At 37.7% G+C, this 21,321-nt stretch overlaps 1 protein-coding gene across 1 annotated transcript in view; it reads right to left on the bottom strand.

The window, feature by feature from the left end:
- The window catches only part of NAA20 (N-alpha-acetyltransferase 20, NatB catalytic subunit), a 29,754-nt gene extending 10,469 nt beyond the window's left edge, over window positions 1–19,285 (bottom strand). The window contains exons 1-5 of the mRNA XM_053712008.1: window positions 19,164–19,285; window positions 8,322–8,346; window positions 4,932–5,022; window positions 1,938–2,073; window positions 1,666–1,811 (exon numbers count right to left, since the gene is read on the bottom strand). Of these exons, the coding sequence (XP_053567983.1) occupies window positions 1,666–1,811; window positions 1,938–2,073; window positions 4,932–5,022; window positions 8,322–8,346; window positions 19,164–19,216 (451 nt within the window). The 5' untranslated portion in view covers window positions 19,217–19,285. The remainder of the gene's footprint in view (window positions 1–1,665; window positions 1,812–1,937; window positions 2,074–4,931; window positions 5,023–8,321; window positions 8,347–19,163) is intronic.
- Between the last annotated feature and the right edge of the window lie 2,036 nt (window positions 19,286–21,321).

Genomic DNA, 21,321 nt, shown 5'->3' with positions numbered 1-21,321 from the left:
TATCCCATACGTCACTAGCTCATTGACTCTTGCCAATTACATGAAAGTATGTTTTTGTTCACTATGCAGAGTGGGGGGAACAATCCAAAATGAGAAGTCTTCTGCCAAATGCAGTGCATCACATTAATATTTAGCAAAAGTTAGTCCTCCACTAAAAAAATTTAAACTGAAATAGTTACCAACTTACCAGTAAAAAGAAGAATGTGCTTACATCATTTTTAAAAAAAGGGAGGTAACAAAGGGAAATAAAATGTTGAAGCTGTTTAAATTATGAAGCTAACAGATATTTCTCACTGACATTAAGAACTCCCACTGTTTTAATTAGTGCATACCGACATACCTCACATAGAAATAAGCGTGTCTCAATAGAAGCAATAGGGTTGGAGCTTGAATATTTCTCAGACCTTCAACAAAGAAACAATTGAAACCACCAAATGTATTTCACTTACTTGAAAATACCTCAGTCAGAATGAAGTCAGTGCCGAATACAGAAATTGAGAGAGAAAACAAAAAAAAAGGAACTCCGACTCAAGCTGTTAACCTTCCTCTATTTCTCATTTTTGGGATTCCTACCTCTTGTATTTGGTCCAGGGTGTAAGTGCTTATTACAGTCTGACCACAGAAAATGAAGATAGAGAGAGGCAATAGTGTAATACTAATTGTTATAAATAAAAGATCTGTCTCCCTCTTGGTCACACACTCATAATGTGTATGAGGTATCAGTAGCATAGTAATAAAACAGCATTGTGAATGAAAACAGCAAAATGAGTCTGATGAAAGTCATTACCAGCCTTCAAAATGCTTATAGAAGTCTTTACAGACTAAGGACTTATAATAAATTGTATTTTCAGACTTTTTGGTTACTGCACACAAGTGTTTCGAAGACTTATTTTACCATTTCATCCACAACTCTGATTACTTTGCTACTAATACTTTATATACACTGAGGTGTATTATTGTGAGTGTGTGATATAGAGGGAACTGTTCTTTTATTTAACATTAATCAGAATTACAATATTTTTTGTGGCACATGAGCCTCCAGTTTGGCAAGGCTGGAATAAGGACCGGACCAACTCCTGAGAAATAGAGAAGGTTACTGTAGGTTTCACTTTCTATATGCAGCTTTCACCTCATTCTGACTGAGGTATTTTCAAGTAAGCAGAATACCTTTAGGGGTTTCAATTGTTTCTTTGTGGAAGCCCTGAGAAATATTTTAAAAGAAGAAATATTTGAGTGGCAACCCCATTGTTTCTATTAACTAATATCTATTTTGTATAGGGTATATTAGGGAAATTATACTCACTGTGTTGGGTCTGAGCTGATAGAATATATATATATATATACACATATATATACATATATATACATATACATATATATACATATATATATATATATATATATATATATATATATATATATATACATATATATACACACATATATATACATATATATACACACATATATACACACACACTATATATATATATATATATATATATATATATATATATATATATATATATATATATATATATATATATATATACATATACATACATACATACACATATACATACATACACACACACACACCCCCTCTTTAACAACAAAGAAATGAGGGAAAAGTGCATTTGTTTCTTTATAATGTTAAATTCTTACCATAAGCATCTTCATCAGGTTCCCCATTGTTGGCTGAGTAATACTCTATCACCGTCCTGTACACACTGTAGCCAAGCTGTTTATACATATTTACTGCTACTTGGTTAGACACTCTTACAAAGAGATCAACAAAAAATCCTCCTTTTCTAGATGGGAGAAAGAGGAAATATATAATAAAATAAAGCTATAACAACAATCCGACTGCAGTTTCAGGACATCTAATGACGAACCATGCAATTAGAGAAAACAAATAAATAAACATAACCATTTACCTCTCTGAAATTTCTTCTAGTAAATCCATTAGTTTTGCTGCTAAACCAAGGCGTCGGAATTCAGGTGCCACCGAAAGAGCAGTAACATGTCCGTGCCATTCTTCTCGGGCCACTGAGCCTTCTGCTTTCCCCATTACTGCAAGAGAAAAGATCAGCTAAACAGCTACTAAAATAACAATAAACACCTTGTGCTTGTGTGTAAAAATCATGCATGACTCCATCAAGCCACCTTGGAGAAGCCAAAAAGCAAATGCAGTAACCTGCAAATCAAAAAGCTGTTTGCAGCAGTTTAAAGACTTGGGTAACAGACTTTGCTTTTTGGCTTCTCTAGGGAGCGTGGAACAAAGCACACATTTTTACACAAAAGCAAGATGCTTTTTCCCATTAAACTCAAAAAATGTTTACCATCAAAATGAAAGAGCAACACATGAATATACAACTAAAATACATTTGCATTGCATGGAAAAAGTTAAAGGGATACTGAACACAATTTTTTTCTTTCATGATTCAGATAAATCATGCAATTTTAACCCCTTAATGACCACAGCACTTTTCCATTTTCTGACCGTTTGGGACCAAGGCTATTTTTACATTTCTGCGGTGTTTGTGTTTAGCTGTAATTTTCTTCTTACTCATTTACTGTACCCACACATATTATATACCGTTTTTCTCGCCATTAAATGGACTTTCTAAAGATACCATTATTTTCATCATATCTTATAATTTACTATAAAAAAAATGATAAAATATGAGGAAAAATGGAAAAAAACACACTTTTTCTAACTTTGAGCCCCAAAATCTGTTACACATCTACAACCACCAAAAAACACTCATGCTAAATAGTTTCTAAATTTTGTCCTGAGTTTAGAAATACCCAATGTTTACACGTTCTTTGCTTTTTTTGCAAGTTATAGGGCCATAAATACAAGTAGCAGTTTGCTATTTCCAAACCATTTTTTTCCAAAATTAGCGCTAGTTACATTAGAACACTAATATCTTTCAGGAATCCCTGAATATAACTTGACATGTATATATTTTATTTTAGTAGACATCCCAAATTATTGATCTAGGCCCATTTTGGTATATTTCATACCACCATTTCACCGCCAAATGCGATCAAATACAAAAAATCGTTCACTTTTTCACAAACTTTCGGTTTCTCACTGAAATTATTTACAAACAACTTGTGCAATTATGGCATAAATGGTTGTAAATTCTTCTCTGGGATCCCCTTTGTTCAGAAATAGCAGACATATATGGCTTTGGCGTTGCTTTTTGGTAATTAGAAGGCCGCTAAATGCCACTGCGCACCACAAGTGTATTATGCCCAGCAGTTAAGGGGTTAATTAGGTAGCTTTTAGGGAGCTTGTAGGGTTAATTTTAGCTTTAGTGTAGTGTAGTAGACAACCCCAAGTATTGATCTAGGCACATTTTGGTATATTTCATGCCACCATTTCACCGCCAAATGCGATCAAATTAAAAAAAACGTAAATTTTTTCACAATTTTAGGTTTCTCACTGAAATCATTTACAAACAGCTTGTGCAATTATGGCACAAATGGTTGTAAATGCTTGTCTGGGATCCCCTTTGTTCAGAAATAGCAGACATATATGACTTTGGCATTGCTTTCTGGTAATTAGAAGGCCGCTAAATCCTGCTGCGCCTCACACGTGTATTATGGCTAGCAGTGAAGGGGTTAATTAGGGAGCTTGCAGGGTTAATTTTAGCTTTAGTGTAGAGATCAGCCTCCCATCTGACACATCCCACCCCCTGATCCCTCCCAAACAGCTCCCTTCCCTCCCCCACCCCACAATTGTCCCCGCCATCTTAAGTACTGGCAGAAAGTCTGCCAGTACTAAAATAAAAGGGTTTTAAAAAAATAAATAATTTTTTTTTAGCATATTTACATATGCTACTGTGTAGGATCCCCCCCTTAGCCCCCAACCTCCCTGATCCCCCCCAAAACCGCTCTCTAACCCTCCCCTCTGCCTTATTGGGGGCCATCTTGGGTACTGGCAGCTGTCTGCCAGTACCCAGTTTGCAATAAAAAGTGCTTTTTTTTGTTTTTGTTTTTTTTCTGTAGTGTAGCTTTGTAGCTTCCGCCCCCCACACACAGACAAACCCCCACTACCTTGCTGATCTTTTTTTTTTTTTTTTATTATTTACATTTTTTTTACATTTTTTATTTCATAATTTTCTGTAGTGTAGCGGTTCCCACCCGCTCCCTCCCCGTGCACGTGCGCGCCCCCAGCCACCCCCCGCCCACTATCCCGCCCCCCTTCACACAACCAGGGCCATCGATGGCCGCCTCCCGGTCCGGCTCCCACCCACCAACGCAGTAAGCCACCGATCTCCGGTGCATAGAGGGCCACAGAGTGGCTCTCTCTGCACCGGATGGCTTACAAAGGTTATTGCAGGATGCCTCCATATCGAGGCATCACTGCAATAACCGGAAAGCATCTGGAAGCGAGCAGGATCGCTTCCAGCTGCTTTCCACACTGAGGACGTGCAGGGTACGTTCTCAGGCATTAACTGCCTTTTTTCTGAGGACGTACCCTGCACGTCCTCAGTCGTTAAGGGGTTAAGCAACTTTCTAATTTACTCCTGTTATTTTTTCTTCTCTCTCTTGGTATCTGTATTTGAAAAAGCAGGAATGCAAGCTTACGAGCCGGCCCATCTTTAGTTCTCAACACCTGGGCACAGCTTGCTGATTGGTAGCTAAATGTACCCACCAATCAGCAAGTGCTATCCAGTGTACTGAACCAAAAATAGTAACTTTAAATTTGCAGTGTTTACTGCACTTGAAGCATCAGCAACCGCTAGTTAGATGATATCTTTTCATGTCTTTTTTTTTTTTTTTAAATGAGTGGATCTGCACCTTGCCACTAATTTACTCCCTCTTACTTTACATGATGCATAAAATATGTATTTACTATACAGTGATAGAAATAGCATTGGTATACAACTATGTAATTGAGATAGACATGTACTTACTGTAACCCATAAGTTCACCACCAGGGGCCTCTGCAACAATGAAATACTCTGGCCAGTGTGCCAGATACTGTAAATAAAAAGGTATCCCATACTGCAGATCTCTAGTTAAGGAACACATTGCTTGTTATGTAGAGAGATCAGTGCTGATAACATGAACCTGATGTTTTACAGCAGATAGAAATGTGTGCTCCTATGTGATAAGCCCATCTGACCTTTTGAAATGTCTTGAAATAAATTATGAATTTCCTTCACATTTGGAGCTGTAACCACAGATTTTCTGAGTTAAAACAGAAATCTAGGGGGCGTGTCCAAGCAGTGGCTGTGAACGGCCGCATTTTTCTGGAGCTCCAGGAGAAGAAATCATAATCCGCCGGTTATGGTTCCACAACCACAGCAACTACTATAAATACGACTGGCATCGTATCTTTACAATACTTGCAAACTAACCCAAGGCTCCGTTGCTGTATTGATGACCCTTGAGAAGGAAAAGGACAATTGAGGCCTGTTGCGGCGGCAAACCCACAGGCAACGTTCCCCCCCCCCCGGCTTGCTGGGGTATTTTGCCAGAACTGGTTATAATTACAGCTCCATTTGGCATATCGGATTGCCCATAAAGTATACTACATTAACTAGCAGGGGTAAACCTTAATAAAACTAGGCAGCAAGGAATCGCAATGATCACTAACGAAACCACGAGGGCTGAAACCCATCCCAGCATACCGAATCTTCTAAGTGCCAAACTATTTCAATCCTTAATTGATAAAGCGCCCTCTGAACAAGAATTGCAGCTCCTTATGGATAAGGTGCCATCAGCGAGTTCGACAGCTCCAATAACACAAACCGCTATGAAATACAGGCCCAGCATGTCCACATGGTCTGGAGAACTTAAACTAACTAGCCAACAACAGACCGGGGACTTTTCTCAGCAAACCAGCTACCTAATGTCACCCTCTCTGACAACCTCGGATAACACCCGTATCTTTCACTCAGGCTACCCGGAGCAGGAGTCTATTACATATTCGCCCGCTGAACAAGAATTGCAGCTCCTTATGGATAAAGTGCCATCAGAGAGTTCGACAGCTCCGATAACACAAGCCGCTTTGACATAGAGGCCCAGCATATATATGTGGATTGGAGAACTTAATCTAATTAGCCAACAAGAGACCAGGCACTTTTCTCAGCAATCCAGCTACTTAACATCACCCTCTCTGACAACCTCGGACAACATCCGTACCTTGCACTCAGGCTACCCAGAGCAGGAGACTATCATATCTTACCCTGCAACGGCACACGGCAGCAACCCAGTGGAGGCAATAGGCATCAATATCGCCGGTCTCGCCGGGGACAAGTGGGGAACAAATGTAGATGCAGGACCGCTCGGGGAATGGTCTGAAACAACCTCGCGCTCAGGACTGAAACTACAAACGGAGCTGCCGCTTACGGTGAAAGGGGAGGCGGTTAAGGCAGAGATATTGTTCCATACATTTTCAGAGGATCCCCCGGACGCTACCTCACTCCCCATGCCGCAGACTGGTAACCTTAGTGTATCAAACGGCTCAATTTGGAGATGGGGTTCCCCAGGCACATCTTCCCTACAGCTTGGAAAGACAACCCAGGTGAACAGTGGGGTTAACCCTGCCTCAACAACTCTCCCTGAGATGGCTAAAACTAAGGACCATACGCAGGAAATCTCTGGGGGTTAAAAGACTTACCACTATGTATGTCGTCACATTACACCTTGTTAGTCCCATATTACCCTTTCATGCATGCTATTACTTGATATAGGTTTACTCTGTTGTATTTATTTCATAGTTAACATGGTTAGAATATCTTATACCGGAGAATATTAAGGACATGAATAATGTTCCCATGTTCAGTGAGTGTCACAGTTGTATTATATGTGTTCATGCATTTTCAGGTTGACCATAATGAGAGTTTTGTTTATAAACAGGTGCCAATACCACCATTACTTATATTATATCTATATCACCATTAAGCCTACCAATGATATAGTATTGATTGTGTTTAACTTTAGGGAAGGTATATCTACCCTCTGTGATATCTAATACACAGGTACAGGTTGAGGACTGCTTTCACCCATCCCCAAGCTGTTATTATAAGAAATCACATAGCTAACTGGGGCTTATCGTGATCTACTCTTTAAACATTTACTGACACAGTACCCTACATCAACCGATGTCTCTTTTGGGGGTTGGTGGGGGGCCCCTGGGGAGAACACTGCCTTAACATAAAAAGTGAGGGGTACAAGATGTCAGGTTCACCGAGCCACCAGCTCATGATCTGGATTTACCACTACACTGCTGTCATGACCTGACGGTCCAGGGCCCGGGGCCGTTAGGTGAATAAAAGTAACATAAATGCCCGTGACACACACACCATCAACATTTAACTATAGAAAGATTCATATGGGGGCATACAGCTTAATACTGCTACTTCACCCCTAAAGATATGACGAATAAGGAATATATAAGTGTACGTCTACACAGAGCTTATAAGGTGGTTTTAATAGTTGCAAAGTTTTTTCTATCTTGTTCTATAGTGTAATTTCCTAAAACACCAAATGTATGGATTTCAGGTTCCTTTCCAGCAATAAGAGCCTACCTAAGGATATTCTGATACTGTTCTGTTTTCTTGCAATGTCTAATGTTTTTTGAAACACCAGTTCTGGCAATAGCATCCAACAACCTCTATGTTTTGGCTTAAGTATACAATGTTTTACAGTTGGATGCAGTTCTCTTTTTTTTTTTTTGTGTTGTATTATGTTTACTTTTCATCAAATTTTCTCCATCGTTCTATAATAATCCCCGGACTGTAATAAGACTTTCAAACTAGGTCCAAGAGTGGCCTAAGATATGGTTAAAGGGGGATATAAAGTGAGGACTTTTACCTAAGTTTGCACAACCATTCTCAGATATGATGTGAATATTTTTATATTACTTATTTTGTGTATGATGTATGTTCTTGGTTTCTTTCTATGTCCTCAATAAAAATATTAAAATAAAAAAAACAAAAAAAAACAGAAATCTAGGTTTCATTTTTTTTTTTTTTTTTTTTTTTTTTTTAAATTTATGAAAATTGGATGTCTAATATTATCTAAACACCTGGTAGAAGTGTTCAAAAATATAATTTACAATATATTATATAACGGTGTTAAACTTAAAATCAACTGTCAATTGGAATTAGTGATTGGAAAATGCGCTGATTGAAAGATCAATCAAAACGAGATTAATTGGAGTAGGCAAAGCTGCAGTTTTATATATTTGTGTCTTAGCAATGAATAATAAATTATACTAAGAGATTAACCTTGTGAAGATAAACAATTTTCAAAGTAATTTATACCACGTGTCTTTCAAAACTTAAAAAGGATACAGTCTCTGTGAGCGGGTCCAGATTGCTAGAACAAAAAAAAATAGTGAGTAGTCAGTTATAGAGTTTATAAAATGAATTTTATGCACACAATATAAAATGTCAAGGAATATAATTGTAATATTGTTATTAGTTTGATTAACATTAAAGGGACTGTCTACTCCAAAAATTGTATTGTTTAAAAAGATAGATAATACCTCTATTACCCATTCCCCAGCTTTGCATAACCAATATGGTTATATTAATACACTTTTAACCTCTGTGATTACCTTGTATCTGAGCATCTTCTGACAGCCCCCTGATCACATGGCTACTTATTTATTATCTATTGACTTGCATTTTGCCAATTAGTGCTGTGTCAGACACAGCTCCACGGGAGAAAGCACAATGTTACCTATATGGCCCACATGAACAAGCAGTTTCCTGTTGTGAAAAGCTAATAAACAAGCATGTTGTAAAAGGCTGTCTGTAGTGGCTTAGAAACTGGCAGAAATCTAGAAGTTTATATGTTATAAAGTATATTCATATAACAATGTTGGTTGTGCAAAGCAGGGGTAGTAAAGGCGTTATCTGTTTAAACAATAGCAATTTTGGTGTTGACTGTCCCTTTAAATAATGCATTCTTATTGCTCCAGTTAGCATATGGAAATAGCCTCACAACGTTATATGACGCCCATCTGCTATATTTCAATTTATTGTGAATGCTGTATTGTGCTATGCATTGTAACAGTGTTATATTTTCATTAAAAGTATTTCAATCTAGATAATGCATTCTTCATATGCTGCCAGGATTCTCACTGTGTATAGTATGTTGCAGAGGTTTAGTGCTGAGGTTAATGACGGTTTACAAAGGAAAGTAGAAAGGGTGCAGTAAGAGAAAAAAGAACTTGTAATAAGTGACTAAATGGGATGAAAACGTGACCATCATGCAAATCACATACACAAATGTTAACTGAATGTCATTGTCAGCTCACACAATGATTATCATAACCTCTTTAAAAAGATTTACAAATCAGTCAATATGCTTGAAGAGCTAGATTTCCCATTAGGCATATTAATGGGACACTGAACCCAAATTTTTTATTTCGTGATTCAGATAAAGCATGCGATTTTAAGCAACTTTCTAATTTACTCCTATTAATTTTGCTTCGTTCTCTTGCTATCTTTATTTTAAAAAGAAGGCATATAAGCTTTTTGTTTGGTTCAGAACTCTGGACAGCACTTTTTTTATTGATGGATGAATTTATCCACCAATCAGCAAGAACAACCCAGGTTGTTCACCGAAAAAGGACCAGCATCTAAACTTAAATTCTTGCATTTCAAATAAAGATACCAAGATAATGAAGAACATTTGATAATAGGAGTAAAATTAAAAAGTTGCTTAAAATGTCATGCTCTATCTGAATCACAAAAAATTTGGGTTCAGTGTCCCTTTAAGCTGTTGCCTAGGGATACCTGATCTGAAGGGGCACTTCTGTGGGACAGTTGTTGAATCACGCTGCTGGGTGCAACTACTGTTCCAGAACACATTAAAGGGATTGGGGATATGAAACCCAATTTTTTCCCTTTCATAATTCAGATAGAGAATGCCATTTTAAGCAACTTTCAAATTTACTCCTATTATCCATTTTTTTCTTTTTCGTTCTTTTGGTATCTTTATTTCAAAAAGCAGGGATGTAAGCTTAGGAGCCAGTCTATTTTTGGTTCAGAACTTGGGTAGCACTTGCTGATTGGTGGCTAAATGTACCCAGGTGCTGAACCAAAAATGGGCCGGCTCCTAAGCTTACATTCCCGCCTTTTCAAATAAAGACACCAAAAGAACGAAGAAAACTGATAATAGGAGTAAATTAGAAAGTTGCTTAAAATTACATTTTTATCATGAAAGAAAAAAATCATTTTCATATCCCTGGTGTGTCCAGGAAGTATTCTTAAAGGGCCAAAATAATTGAAAAATTGCATGCTCTGATTTATTAAACCATGTCATTTTAAGACAATGGACCCTGTACTGCTGTACTGCTAGTCCCGATTGTTAACACTACTAATCCAATCAGCAGCGCAAGTTGTACAACCCAGTTGTGTAACTATTGCTGCTGATTGGATTAGCTGCAGTTTCCACATGAGACCGGCAGTGATCTTTGCTGGTCCTGAGCAGTACTTCTACTGTATGGGTAACGGGTTAAACATACAGTAGTGCAGGGTCGATAGTCTTAAAATGATATGCTGTAATGAATTGAAGCATGTGATTTTTCAGCTATTATGGCAATTTAACTCTGCAATCTAATTGGCTGTAAAGTGCTGCCAATCTATACGTCCCTTTTCTGAGTGTTAGGTAGGGCTTTGCTTTAATGATGATCAAATTAAAGTAAAAAATTAAACTTTCATTATTCAGACAGAGCATGAGAATGTCATTTTAAACAACTTTCCAATTTACTTCTATTATCAAATTTGCTTTGTTTTCTTGGTATTCTTTATTGAAGACTAAACTAAGATAGGAGCGTGCACTTGTCTTTAGTGGTGTTTGTAAACTATCTATAACATTGTTATACCTAAGCAAAATTCAAAACAGATGTAAAATGGAAAGTTGTTTAAAATGTCATGCTCTATGCAGTCAATTTAAGTTAATTTTGACTTTAAGTAGTAAGACGTACAACCCAGAGAGCACTGGATAACACTGAATTGCTACAGTTTAATTCTGACTTTTATCTAGTCAGATGGTACAACCAGTCAGATACTGTACAGACCACCCCATTCAAAGCCTACATCTGCTGCACACATGACAGGTCACACGCACTATAAGTCACCCGACTACTACAGGACAGGATCACACACGCACTATAAGTCACCCGACTAGTACATGAAAGGGTCGCACACGCACTATAAGTCACCCGACTACTACAGGACAGGATCACACACGCACTATAAGTCACCCGACTACTATGTGACAGGTCCCACACACGCACTATAAGTCACCCGACTACTATGTGACAGGTCCCACACACACACTATAAGTCACCCGACTACTACGCAACAGGTCGCACACGCACTATAAGTCACTCGACTACTACGTGACAGGTCACACACGCACTATAAGTCATCCGACTAGTATATGAAAGGGTCGCACACACACTATAAGTCACCCGACTATTACAGGACAGGATCACACACGCACTATAAGTCACCCGACTACTACACGACAGGTCGCACACGCACTATAAGTCACCTGACTAGTACATGAAAGGGTCACACACGCACTATAAGACACCCAACTACTGCGTGACAAGTCACACGCGCACTATAAATCACCAAGCACACAGCTATAACCACTAGCTATAAAGTCAGAGAAGGTACATCTTATAGTTGGTTGAAGATGTTTGGAAGGTTTAATATGCCTTTAAAGGGACACTCAAGTCAAAATAAACTTATGATTCAGAAAGAGCATGCAGTTTTAAGACACTTTCCAATTTACTTCCATTATCAAATTTTGCAGTCTTTTTATAGTCACCCTTTCTGAGGAACAAGATCCTACTGAGCATGTGCATAAGCTCACAGGGTATACGTATACTAGTCTGTGATTGGCTGATATCTGTCACATGATACAGGGGGCCGGCAAAATGGAAGAAAAAATAAATTTGGCAGAAAAATAAATAAATCTACTTCTTATTTGAAATTCATAGTAGGTGTTATTGCATTGTCTTTTTATTATGCACTTGCTAATTATGCCATTCTACTGCATTTAATGGTCTTTAAGGCCATCTCTGAAATGTTTAGTTTTTTTACAGGATTGTCCTGTTTGTTTTTTTAACACTGTCCCTTTGTCCCCAGAACTTTTTGAAGAGGTGTCCTGTTTTTTTTGTTTTGTTATCATGACTGTTACTTATTTAATTTTTTTTATTATATATGCACAACACTTGCATCACATCTGTTAGCAGCTCTGCAGCCAAGGAACTACAGTTCCCAGCATGCTGCAGTGGTGGACATGTGAAAGCATGTGGGAGAGGTCTGTGTGCCTTTTTGGAGGTGTCTGTTAGAGGAAGCGGCAGTTTGTGAACTGCAAACAGAGTTCATCTGCAGAGAAAAAGCAATTGAACACCAAAGAGCAATTGAACATTAGAGAGTTAAAAAACAAAGACAGGGCTGAACACCAGAAAAAGAGTTGTACAAGAGATTTTATAGTTAAAAAGAAAAAAAAAAATAATAAGGAATTGTGCACATAGCTTAACTCAATCAATATAAAGAGAGAGTGAGGTCACAAAATTATTGGAGAAAATATAGGAAAAGAAAAGGAGCTTCTAAAAATAATAGGTGCCCAAAGCGTGACTCAAGTTGCACTGCTACAAAGTAATTACAACAAGCTGGTTACTTATAATCACACAAAATTTATTACAAAAGTTGATTGCATATACGAACGCTACAAACTAAAGTCACATACTATCACAAAGTCAATATACAATGTAAGCCGTACACCAGGCTCTTAGTGTTGAAGCAAGCACCAGTGTGTAAAGGCTAAAATAAGTAGAGGGAGCCAGTAGCAGTGTATATGTCACACGCTCTGTGTGAACCTCCAATTAACAGTTAACCATGGACAGGCTTAAGTGAAAGATACATGTAGCTAGTCGCTCAGTCAAATAAGCCAATGTGCGGTAATAAATACAGGCCGCTGTTCCTCCATTACTACTAGGGCTCAAAGCAGTGTCTTCAGTTCTACGCTAAGCTAAAGCGGAGCCCTTTGTCTAATCACTCCTAATGCTGCATATGTGATGGGAGAGAACCAAGGGCACACCAGCAAGTCAGTTTTGGGTGCACCCAGGTTTTCAGAAACTCCTTTTTCCTTTTTTTTTATATAGTCTCTTAATAGCCAATATATTATAGCGTGAAGTGATATCTGTTTTTTATATTATATTTAGATCACCAAATGGGTTATGGTGTGTGAGATGTAAAAGAAACACCTTTCAAAATTCTACCTAACCAGCTTAAAGGGACATGAAGCACAAAATGTTTTTTTCATGACTCAGAATATTCAACCACAGTGCCAATCCACACAGGAACCTACAAAGGAACTGGATCAAGCAAGTGGACCCAATAAACTTGCCAGACTGCACAAAGGAACACATGGATGATTAACCCTCTCTGACAGCTATGGAGTTAGTTACTTTTACCTGAGATGCGACAGTAAAGGAGTTAATTACCAGTATGGTCTACGTGCAGGGGGGAGTGCCCAGGACAAGTAGGGTGTAGGAAGTTTCGGGACATAATTGGGCTGACAATAAGGAAGTGTGGTTGAACAATCCTAATAAATGCAGAACAGTTGGGGTCTCTCCAATGCCAGTCCCCAGAGCCCATTAACAGGCTAGATTTTCAGAAGTACAGTACAAAAACAATTGATATAATCAGCCGTACAATAACTATGACCTGTTAGTGGCTTCTGAGAAGTGGAGCCAGGAAACCCTGACCTAGTGGGCTCCACAGAAAGAACCCTGTATGCTCCCAAAAAGGAATGTGATTTCAGCTTCAGGTCCATTTAAAGGAATAGTCTAGTCAAAATTAAACTTTCATGATTCAGATAGAGCAGGTAATTTTAAGGAACTTTCTCATTTACTCCCATTATCAATTTTTCTTCGTTCTCTTGGTATCTTTATTTTAAAAAGCAAGAATGTAAGCATAGGAGCCAGCCCATTTTTGGTTGGGCACCTGGTTAGCACTTTCTGATTGTTGTCTAAATGTAGCCACCAATCAGGAAGCTCTACCCAGGTGCTGAACCAAAAATGGGCCAGCTACTAAGCTTACATTAAAATAAAGATACCATTGGGCTTCAGAGGTATTTTACCCCCGGTGCTTTATCTAAATGGTACAATACAAAGGTTCTGTGCCCTAGATGCTTGTCAACGGATGCTGACCTAGTACATTGTCTTTGGGGTTGCCCCAAAATTTTTCAATTCTGGAAAAAGATTTCTTATTGGATGAATACAGTTGTGAAGCTGGAACATGATTTGTTACCCATTGAGATTTTTTTCCTGGTACAATTCCAAGGCATTAGTAAAAATTTTAGTCTTTTAAACACAATTATATTAATAGGACATAATCTGATCCTCAAATTATGGAAGGCCCGTGAAGCACCTAAATTTGTACATTTTAAAGCGGCCCTAATGAATCAATTTACGACGGAACAGTTTAATATACCATATCCACAAGAAGAGCATTTAGGGGCCTTTTTCAGAAAATGGGAATTGTTTGTTCTTTCCTTGCCCTTGGTACTCCAAAAAAAAATGATAAAACCATTCATTGACTCCGAGTTTGTTGTAATTAATATCCTCTCAGGTCGCTTTCCGCAAGAATGGGCACTGGATGGCGAGTAATAGGGTTCGGGGGGGCCCGACAGAGTTTTTTTTTTTTTTTTTTTTTGTCTCTCTTATGTTTTGGTTTTGTTGTGTCCTGTTTTATTGTTTCAGTTTGCTCTATGTGTGGTTCTGGTTAACCAGATTTTATTTAATAATTGAAAATGGGGAATAAGATAAAAACAAGATTCTACCGTAGGGTAACGGTAATCCAAATTTTCGATTTTTTCTTTCTCGCTTACTCATATTGGTTTAACCGTTACAGACTTCTTAGAATTGTTCATTGATAGCTAATTCGCTAATAATGGTTTGTATTCTTTTTATAACATACTGTTATTGTATTTTTTTTTGGATTGTCATTATTTTTCCCTAATTATACAAATAAATATTATTAAAAAAAAATAAAAAAAAATAAAAAAAAAAAGATACCAAGAGAATGAAGAAAAAAAAAAAACTTGATAATAGGAGTAGATTAGAAAGTTGCTTAAAATTGCATGCTCTGAATCATGAATCAAGTGTGATTTTGACTATACTATTCCTTTAAGTGTACTGTACAACATATTAAATGTGACTGCACTTGTGCTATATTTCACGCACTGCTACAAAACAGTGAAAAGAAAAACGTGTTGCCAAGCATACTACATGGACTATGCATAAAACATAGCTAACATACATAGCGTGTGGCACCAAGTACACTTTTTTCTTTAACACAATTTGCATTGCACAGTGCCTTGCAATAATATGCCAGCATACTATAAAACAGTCTGTTTCGTTGTAACAACAAAAAAAACCTAAGCAGTGGGTTTTACTTAAAAGAAATATCTGCAATACGTATAATTCAACATTAGAAAGAATTTTACCTTTTATTTACTTTTATTTTAACTCAAGTCAAAATAAACTGATTATTCAGAAAGAACATACAGTTTTAAGACACTTTCCAATTTACTTCCATTATCACATTTTGCAATCTCTATATTTACTCTCTGTGGAACAAGATCCTACTGAGCATGTGCACAAATTCACAGGGTATATGTATACTAGTCTGTGATTGGCTGATGTCTATCATAATACAGTAAGCCGGAAAATAAGGAAAAAAAATAATAAGACAGGGGGAAAAAAAATCTACTGCTTTTGTAAAAATCAGGGTAGGTGTTATTGTCTTATGATACTCGTGTTAATTATTTAGTTCTACTGCATTGAGTGGTCCTTTAATTTGTGCTGTGTCTAGTACTTCTTGTCACAGGTCCCAAAGTTGTGGTCTTTACAGAAAGGCAAAGGAGTAACTTTTCTTTTGAGATAGTTGCTAGGAGACACTTGCTCTAGCTCCAGTCAGCTTCTTGCTCGCTCACGCTCACTAGAAGACTTGATGCTAAAAATCATGTGATGGTAGAACTTAAAGGGACAGTCTACTCCAGAATTGTTATTGTTTAAAAAGATAGATAGTCCCTTGTTTAAAGATTCCGGTTTTGCATAACCAACACAGTTATATTAATATACCTTTTACCTCTGTAATTACCTTGTATCTAAGCCTTTGCAGACTGCCCCCTTTTTTCAGTTCTTTTGACAGACTTGCATTTAGCCAATCAGTGCCCTGTCACTTGTAAATAAACAGGCGTGGTCACAATGTTATTTGTATGTCACACATGAACTTATGCCCTCTAGCTGTGAAAAACTGCCAAATGCATTGAAATAAGGGTCGGCCTTCAAGGTTTTAGAAATTAGCATATGAGCCTACCTAGGTTTAGCTTTCAACAAAGAATACCAAGAGAACAAAGCAAATTTGATGATGAAAGTGAATTGAAAAGTTGTTTAAAATTGCATTCCCTATCTGAATCATGAAAGTTTGATTTTGACTAGACTGTCCCTTTAAGTTTTATAATGGTAGCTCCCTTATCTCACTAAAGGCAGTGGCCACAGTGAAAATTTCTAAGGGGAAGGGGGGGCAGCTACAGTATGGGGAAAAGGTGGGGGGGTTTTAAAAAAAAAAAAAAAAAAAAAAAAATTCAATAATTTAGAGCAAACCAGTACCTAAAATGGCGGCAAATAGGTAGAGGGTTAAGAGAGCTGTTTGTGGGGGCTCAGGGAGGTTGGGTGGTAAGGGGGATCCTACACTGCAGAAAATATATATATTTTTTAAACTTATTTTTATACTGGCAGACTATCTGTCAGTACTTAAGATGGGGGTGACCTTTGGAGGTTGGGGGAGGGAAAAGAGCTGTTTGAGAGGGATCAGGGGGTAGGATGTGTCAGTCGGGAGGCTGATCCCTACACTAAAACTAAAATTAACCCTACAAGCTACCTAATTAACCCCTTCACTGCTGGGCACCATACAAGTGTGGTGCGCAGCAGCATTTAGTGGCCTTCTAATTACCAAAAAGCAATGCCAAAGCCATATATGTCTGCTATTTCTGAACAAAGGGGATCCCAGAGAAGCATTTACAACCATTTATGCCATAACTGCACAAACTGTAAATAATTTCAGTGAGAAACCTTAAAGGGACACTGTACCCAAATTTTTTCTTTTGTGATTCAGATAGAGCATGACATTTTAAGCAACTTTCTAATTTACTCCTATTATCAAATTTTCTTCATTCTCTTGGTATCTTTATTTGAAATGCAAGAAAGTAAGTTTAGATGCCGGCCCATTTTTGGTGATCAACCTGGGTTGTTCTTGCTGATTGGTGGATAAACTCATCCACCAATAAAGTGCTGTCCAGAGTTCTGAATAAAAAAAAAAAAGCTTAGATATCTTCTTTTTAAAATAAATATAGCAAGAGAACAAAGAAAAATTGATAATAGGAATAAATTAGAAAGTGACTTAAAATTGCATGCTCTATCTGAATCATGAAAGAAAAAAATTGGGTTCAGTGTCTCTTTAAGTTTGTGAAAAAGTGAACGATTTTTTTTATTTGATCGCATTTGGCAGTTTAAAGGTGGCATGAAATATACCAAAATCTGGGTTGTCTACTAAAATATATATATAAAAAAAAATACACACACACACACATACACACGTGAAGGGTTATTCAGAGATTCCTGACAGATATGGGTGTTACAATGTAACTATCGCAAATTTTGAGAAACAAAAAAATGGTTTGGAAATAGCAAAGTGCTATTTGTACTTATTGCCCTATACCTTGCAAAAAAGCAAAGAACATGTAAACATTGAGTGTTTCTAAACTCAGGACAAAATTTAGAAACTATTTAGCATGGGTGTTTTTTGGTGGTTGTAGATGTGTAAGATTTTGGGGGTCAAATTTAGAAAAAGTAAATTCAATCCCGCCCCCTGCCCGCGCACAGCCAATCACGCACGGGCAGGAGCTGTCAATCTCCTCGGTCGGACTCGACCGAGGAGATTTAATTTCGCCACAAAAGAGGTGGCGAAGATGTTAGGGAAGCAGCGGTCTGGTGACCGCTGCTTGATAAATCACGGCGAGCACGTTCTTGTGAGAACTTGCTGCCGCAAGGGCTTGATAAATCTAGCCCTAAGTGGTTAAAATACTATTAAATACAGGGTCACTTTCATTCATTAAACTTTACATTGCAGCATTTTTTGTTTTTTTATTTAAATACTAACCTTTTTCTTTAGGAAACCTAGACCTAGATCCTCAGCCCGCTTCTCATGCTGTACTTAGCATATTGATGACGAAACCGGCTTCCTCAATCACTGCGTGGCCTCACGAGCTGGACACTCTGGGGGGTGCACGCCATGATTGGAGGAAACCGGTTTTGTCATTGCTGTGCTAAGTATAGAGGAGCTCCAGGTGGAGGATCGCCGGTCTGGGTTTTCTAAAGAAAAAAGGTATTTTTTAAAAATGATGTAATGTAAAATTTAATGAATGAAAGTGTCCCTGTTTTTAATAGTATTTTTTTTAAAAAAAACGGGGACTCGTTTATTCAACTTTACATTCACTTTAAGGGGTTAAAGAGTAATTCTAGGTGAACTCAGGACTGTGCACTCTTCAGTCATCTGGCAGAAGTGGTTGTAACAATGTTTATAACAATCTTATACATTGTTGCAAATACTGCTGCCATAGAATGTTAAAGACATGCAAATGCACATGCTCCTAAACTCCTATCAGTCTATCTAGGCTTACTCTTCAATGAAGTATATGAAGAGAATAAGACAAAAAAAAAATATAACAGGAGTTAATTGAAAAAAGTGGGTTTTTTTGTTTTGTTTTTTTTATTGCCCATTCTCCTGTTGGTAAATCTCCACCATACAGTCATCAACATAAACCAGGATTATTCAAATATTGTAATATAAAATTAAGAGGGGTAAGTCATGCCCACTGTGTAATGTTGTGAGCTCCCTATTTCTCTCTGCATCTCCTGAGTGTTGTAAAATGAAGCACACGTAATGGGTGCAATATCTGATGCTCATTATTGACCTCGTTGTCATGCTGTGCGCCCCTTATTCCTACCTAGATCTCCTAATAAACTAGGACACACACGATCTCCATATTCAAATGCACACACAGACACTAATAATCTATGTAAGAATAAGTCTCACATGTTATTGAACCGGAACAGATCGTCGCAAGTGAACGCTCGTAAAGTGGTCATCTTCTTAGAACGCCAGCTAAACACAATCTAGGTGCAGACGGAAAACGGACATGTGCAACCTTTTTACACACGGAAGTGATGTCAGCACTTGCAAGAAGGGCGGAAATAATAGGCAAGTATTGGCACATGTCAGTAGTTGTTATACAGGTCAAAAGCGTTAGCTTAGCTTTACATTATAGGCAGTGGCACACTACTGTTATGTGTCCTTGAATGAACATATAATGCTGTGTGAAATCACTACTACAAAGTAATTACAACAAGCTGGTTACTGATAATCACACAAAATGTATTACAAAAGTTGATTGCATATACGAATGCTACAAACCAAAGTTGCATACTATCACAAAGTCAATATACAATTTAAGCCGTACACCAGGCTCTTAGCGTTGAAGCAAGCACCAGTGTGTAAAGGGTAAAACAAGTAGAGGGAGCCAGTAGCAGTGTATATGTCACACGCTCTGTGTGATACATGTAGCTAGTCGCTCAGTCAAATAAGCCAATGTGCGGTAATAAATACAGGCCGCTGTTCCTCCATTACTACTAGGGCTCAAAGCAGTGTCTTCGGTTCTACGCTAAGCTAAAGCGGAGCCCTTTGTCTAATCATCACTCCTAATGCTGCATGTGATGGGAGAGAACCAAGGGCACACCAGCAAGTCAGTTTTGGGTACACCCAGGTTTTCAGAAACTCCTTTTTCTTTTTTTATATAGTCTCTTAATAGCTAATATATTATAGCGTGAAGTGATATCTGTTTTTAATATTATATTTAGATCACCAAATGGGTTATGGTGTGTGAGATGTAAAAGAAACACCTTTCAAATTCTACCTAACCAGGACATGAAGCACAAAATGTTTTTTTCATGACTCAGAATATTCAACCACAGTGCCAATCCACAGTCCACACAGGAACCTACAAAGGAATTGGATCAAGCAAGTGGACCCAATAAACCCCTAGATTGCCAGACTGCACAAAGGAACACATGGATGATTTTTAACCCTCTCTGACAGCTATGGATCTAGTTACTTTTACCTGAGATGCGACAGTAAAGGAGTTAATTACCAGTATGGTCTACGTGCAGGGCCAGAGTCATGACAAGCAGGGGGAAGTGCCCAGGACAAGTAGGGTGTAGGAAGTTTCGGGACATAATTAGGCTGATAATAAGGAAGTGTGGTTGAACAATCCTAATAAATGCAGAACAGTTGGGGTCTCCAATGCCAGTCCCCAGAGTCCATTAACAGGCTAGATTTTCAGAAGTACAGTACAAAAACAATTGATATAATCAGCCGTACAATAACTATGACCTGTTAGTGGCTTCTGAGAAGTGAAGCCAGGAAACCCTGACCTAGTGGGCTCCACAGAAAGAACCCTGTATGCTCCCAAAAAGGAATGTGATTTCAGCTTCAGGTCCATTTAAAGGAATAGTCTAGTCAAAATTAAGCTTTCATGACTCAGAAAGAGCAGGTACTGTACAACATATTAAATGTGACTGCACTTGTACTATATTTCACGCACTGCTACAAAACAGTGAAAAGAAAAACGTGTTGCCAAGCATACTACATGGACTATGCATACAACATAGCTAACATACATAGTTTGTGGCACCAAGTACACTTTTTCTTAACACAATTTGCATTGCACAGTGCCTTGCAATAATATGCCAGCATACTATAACAGTCTGTTTCGTTGTAACAACAAAAAAAACCTAAGCAGTGGGTTTTACTTAAAATAAATATCTGCAATATGTATAATTCAACATTAGAAATAATTTTACCTTTTATTTACTTTTTTTTTTTTTTTTTTTTTAAAACTCAAGTCAAAATAAACTGATTATTCAGAAAGAACATACAGTTTAAAGACACTTTCCAATTTACTTCCATTATCACATTTTGCAATCTCTATATTTACTCTCTGTGAAACAAGATCCTACTGAGCATGTGCACAAATTCACAGGGTATATGTATACTTGTCTGTGATTGGCTGATGTCTGTCATATAATATAGTAAGCCGGAAAATAAGGAAAAAAATTAATAAGACAGGGGGGAAAAAAAATCTACTGCTTTTGTAAAAATCAGGGTAGGTGTTGTTGCATTGTCTTATGATACTCGT

Source organism: Bombina bombina, chromosome 4 (assembly GCF_027579735.1).
Source record: "Bombina bombina isolate aBomBom1 chromosome 4, aBomBom1.pri, whole genome shotgun sequence".
Lineage (NCBI taxonomy): Eukaryota > Metazoa > Chordata > Amphibia > Anura > Bombinatoridae > Bombina > Bombina bombina.
Note: the sequence above shows the minus strand (reverse complement) of the source record. Positions and strands in the feature narration are given on the sequence as shown.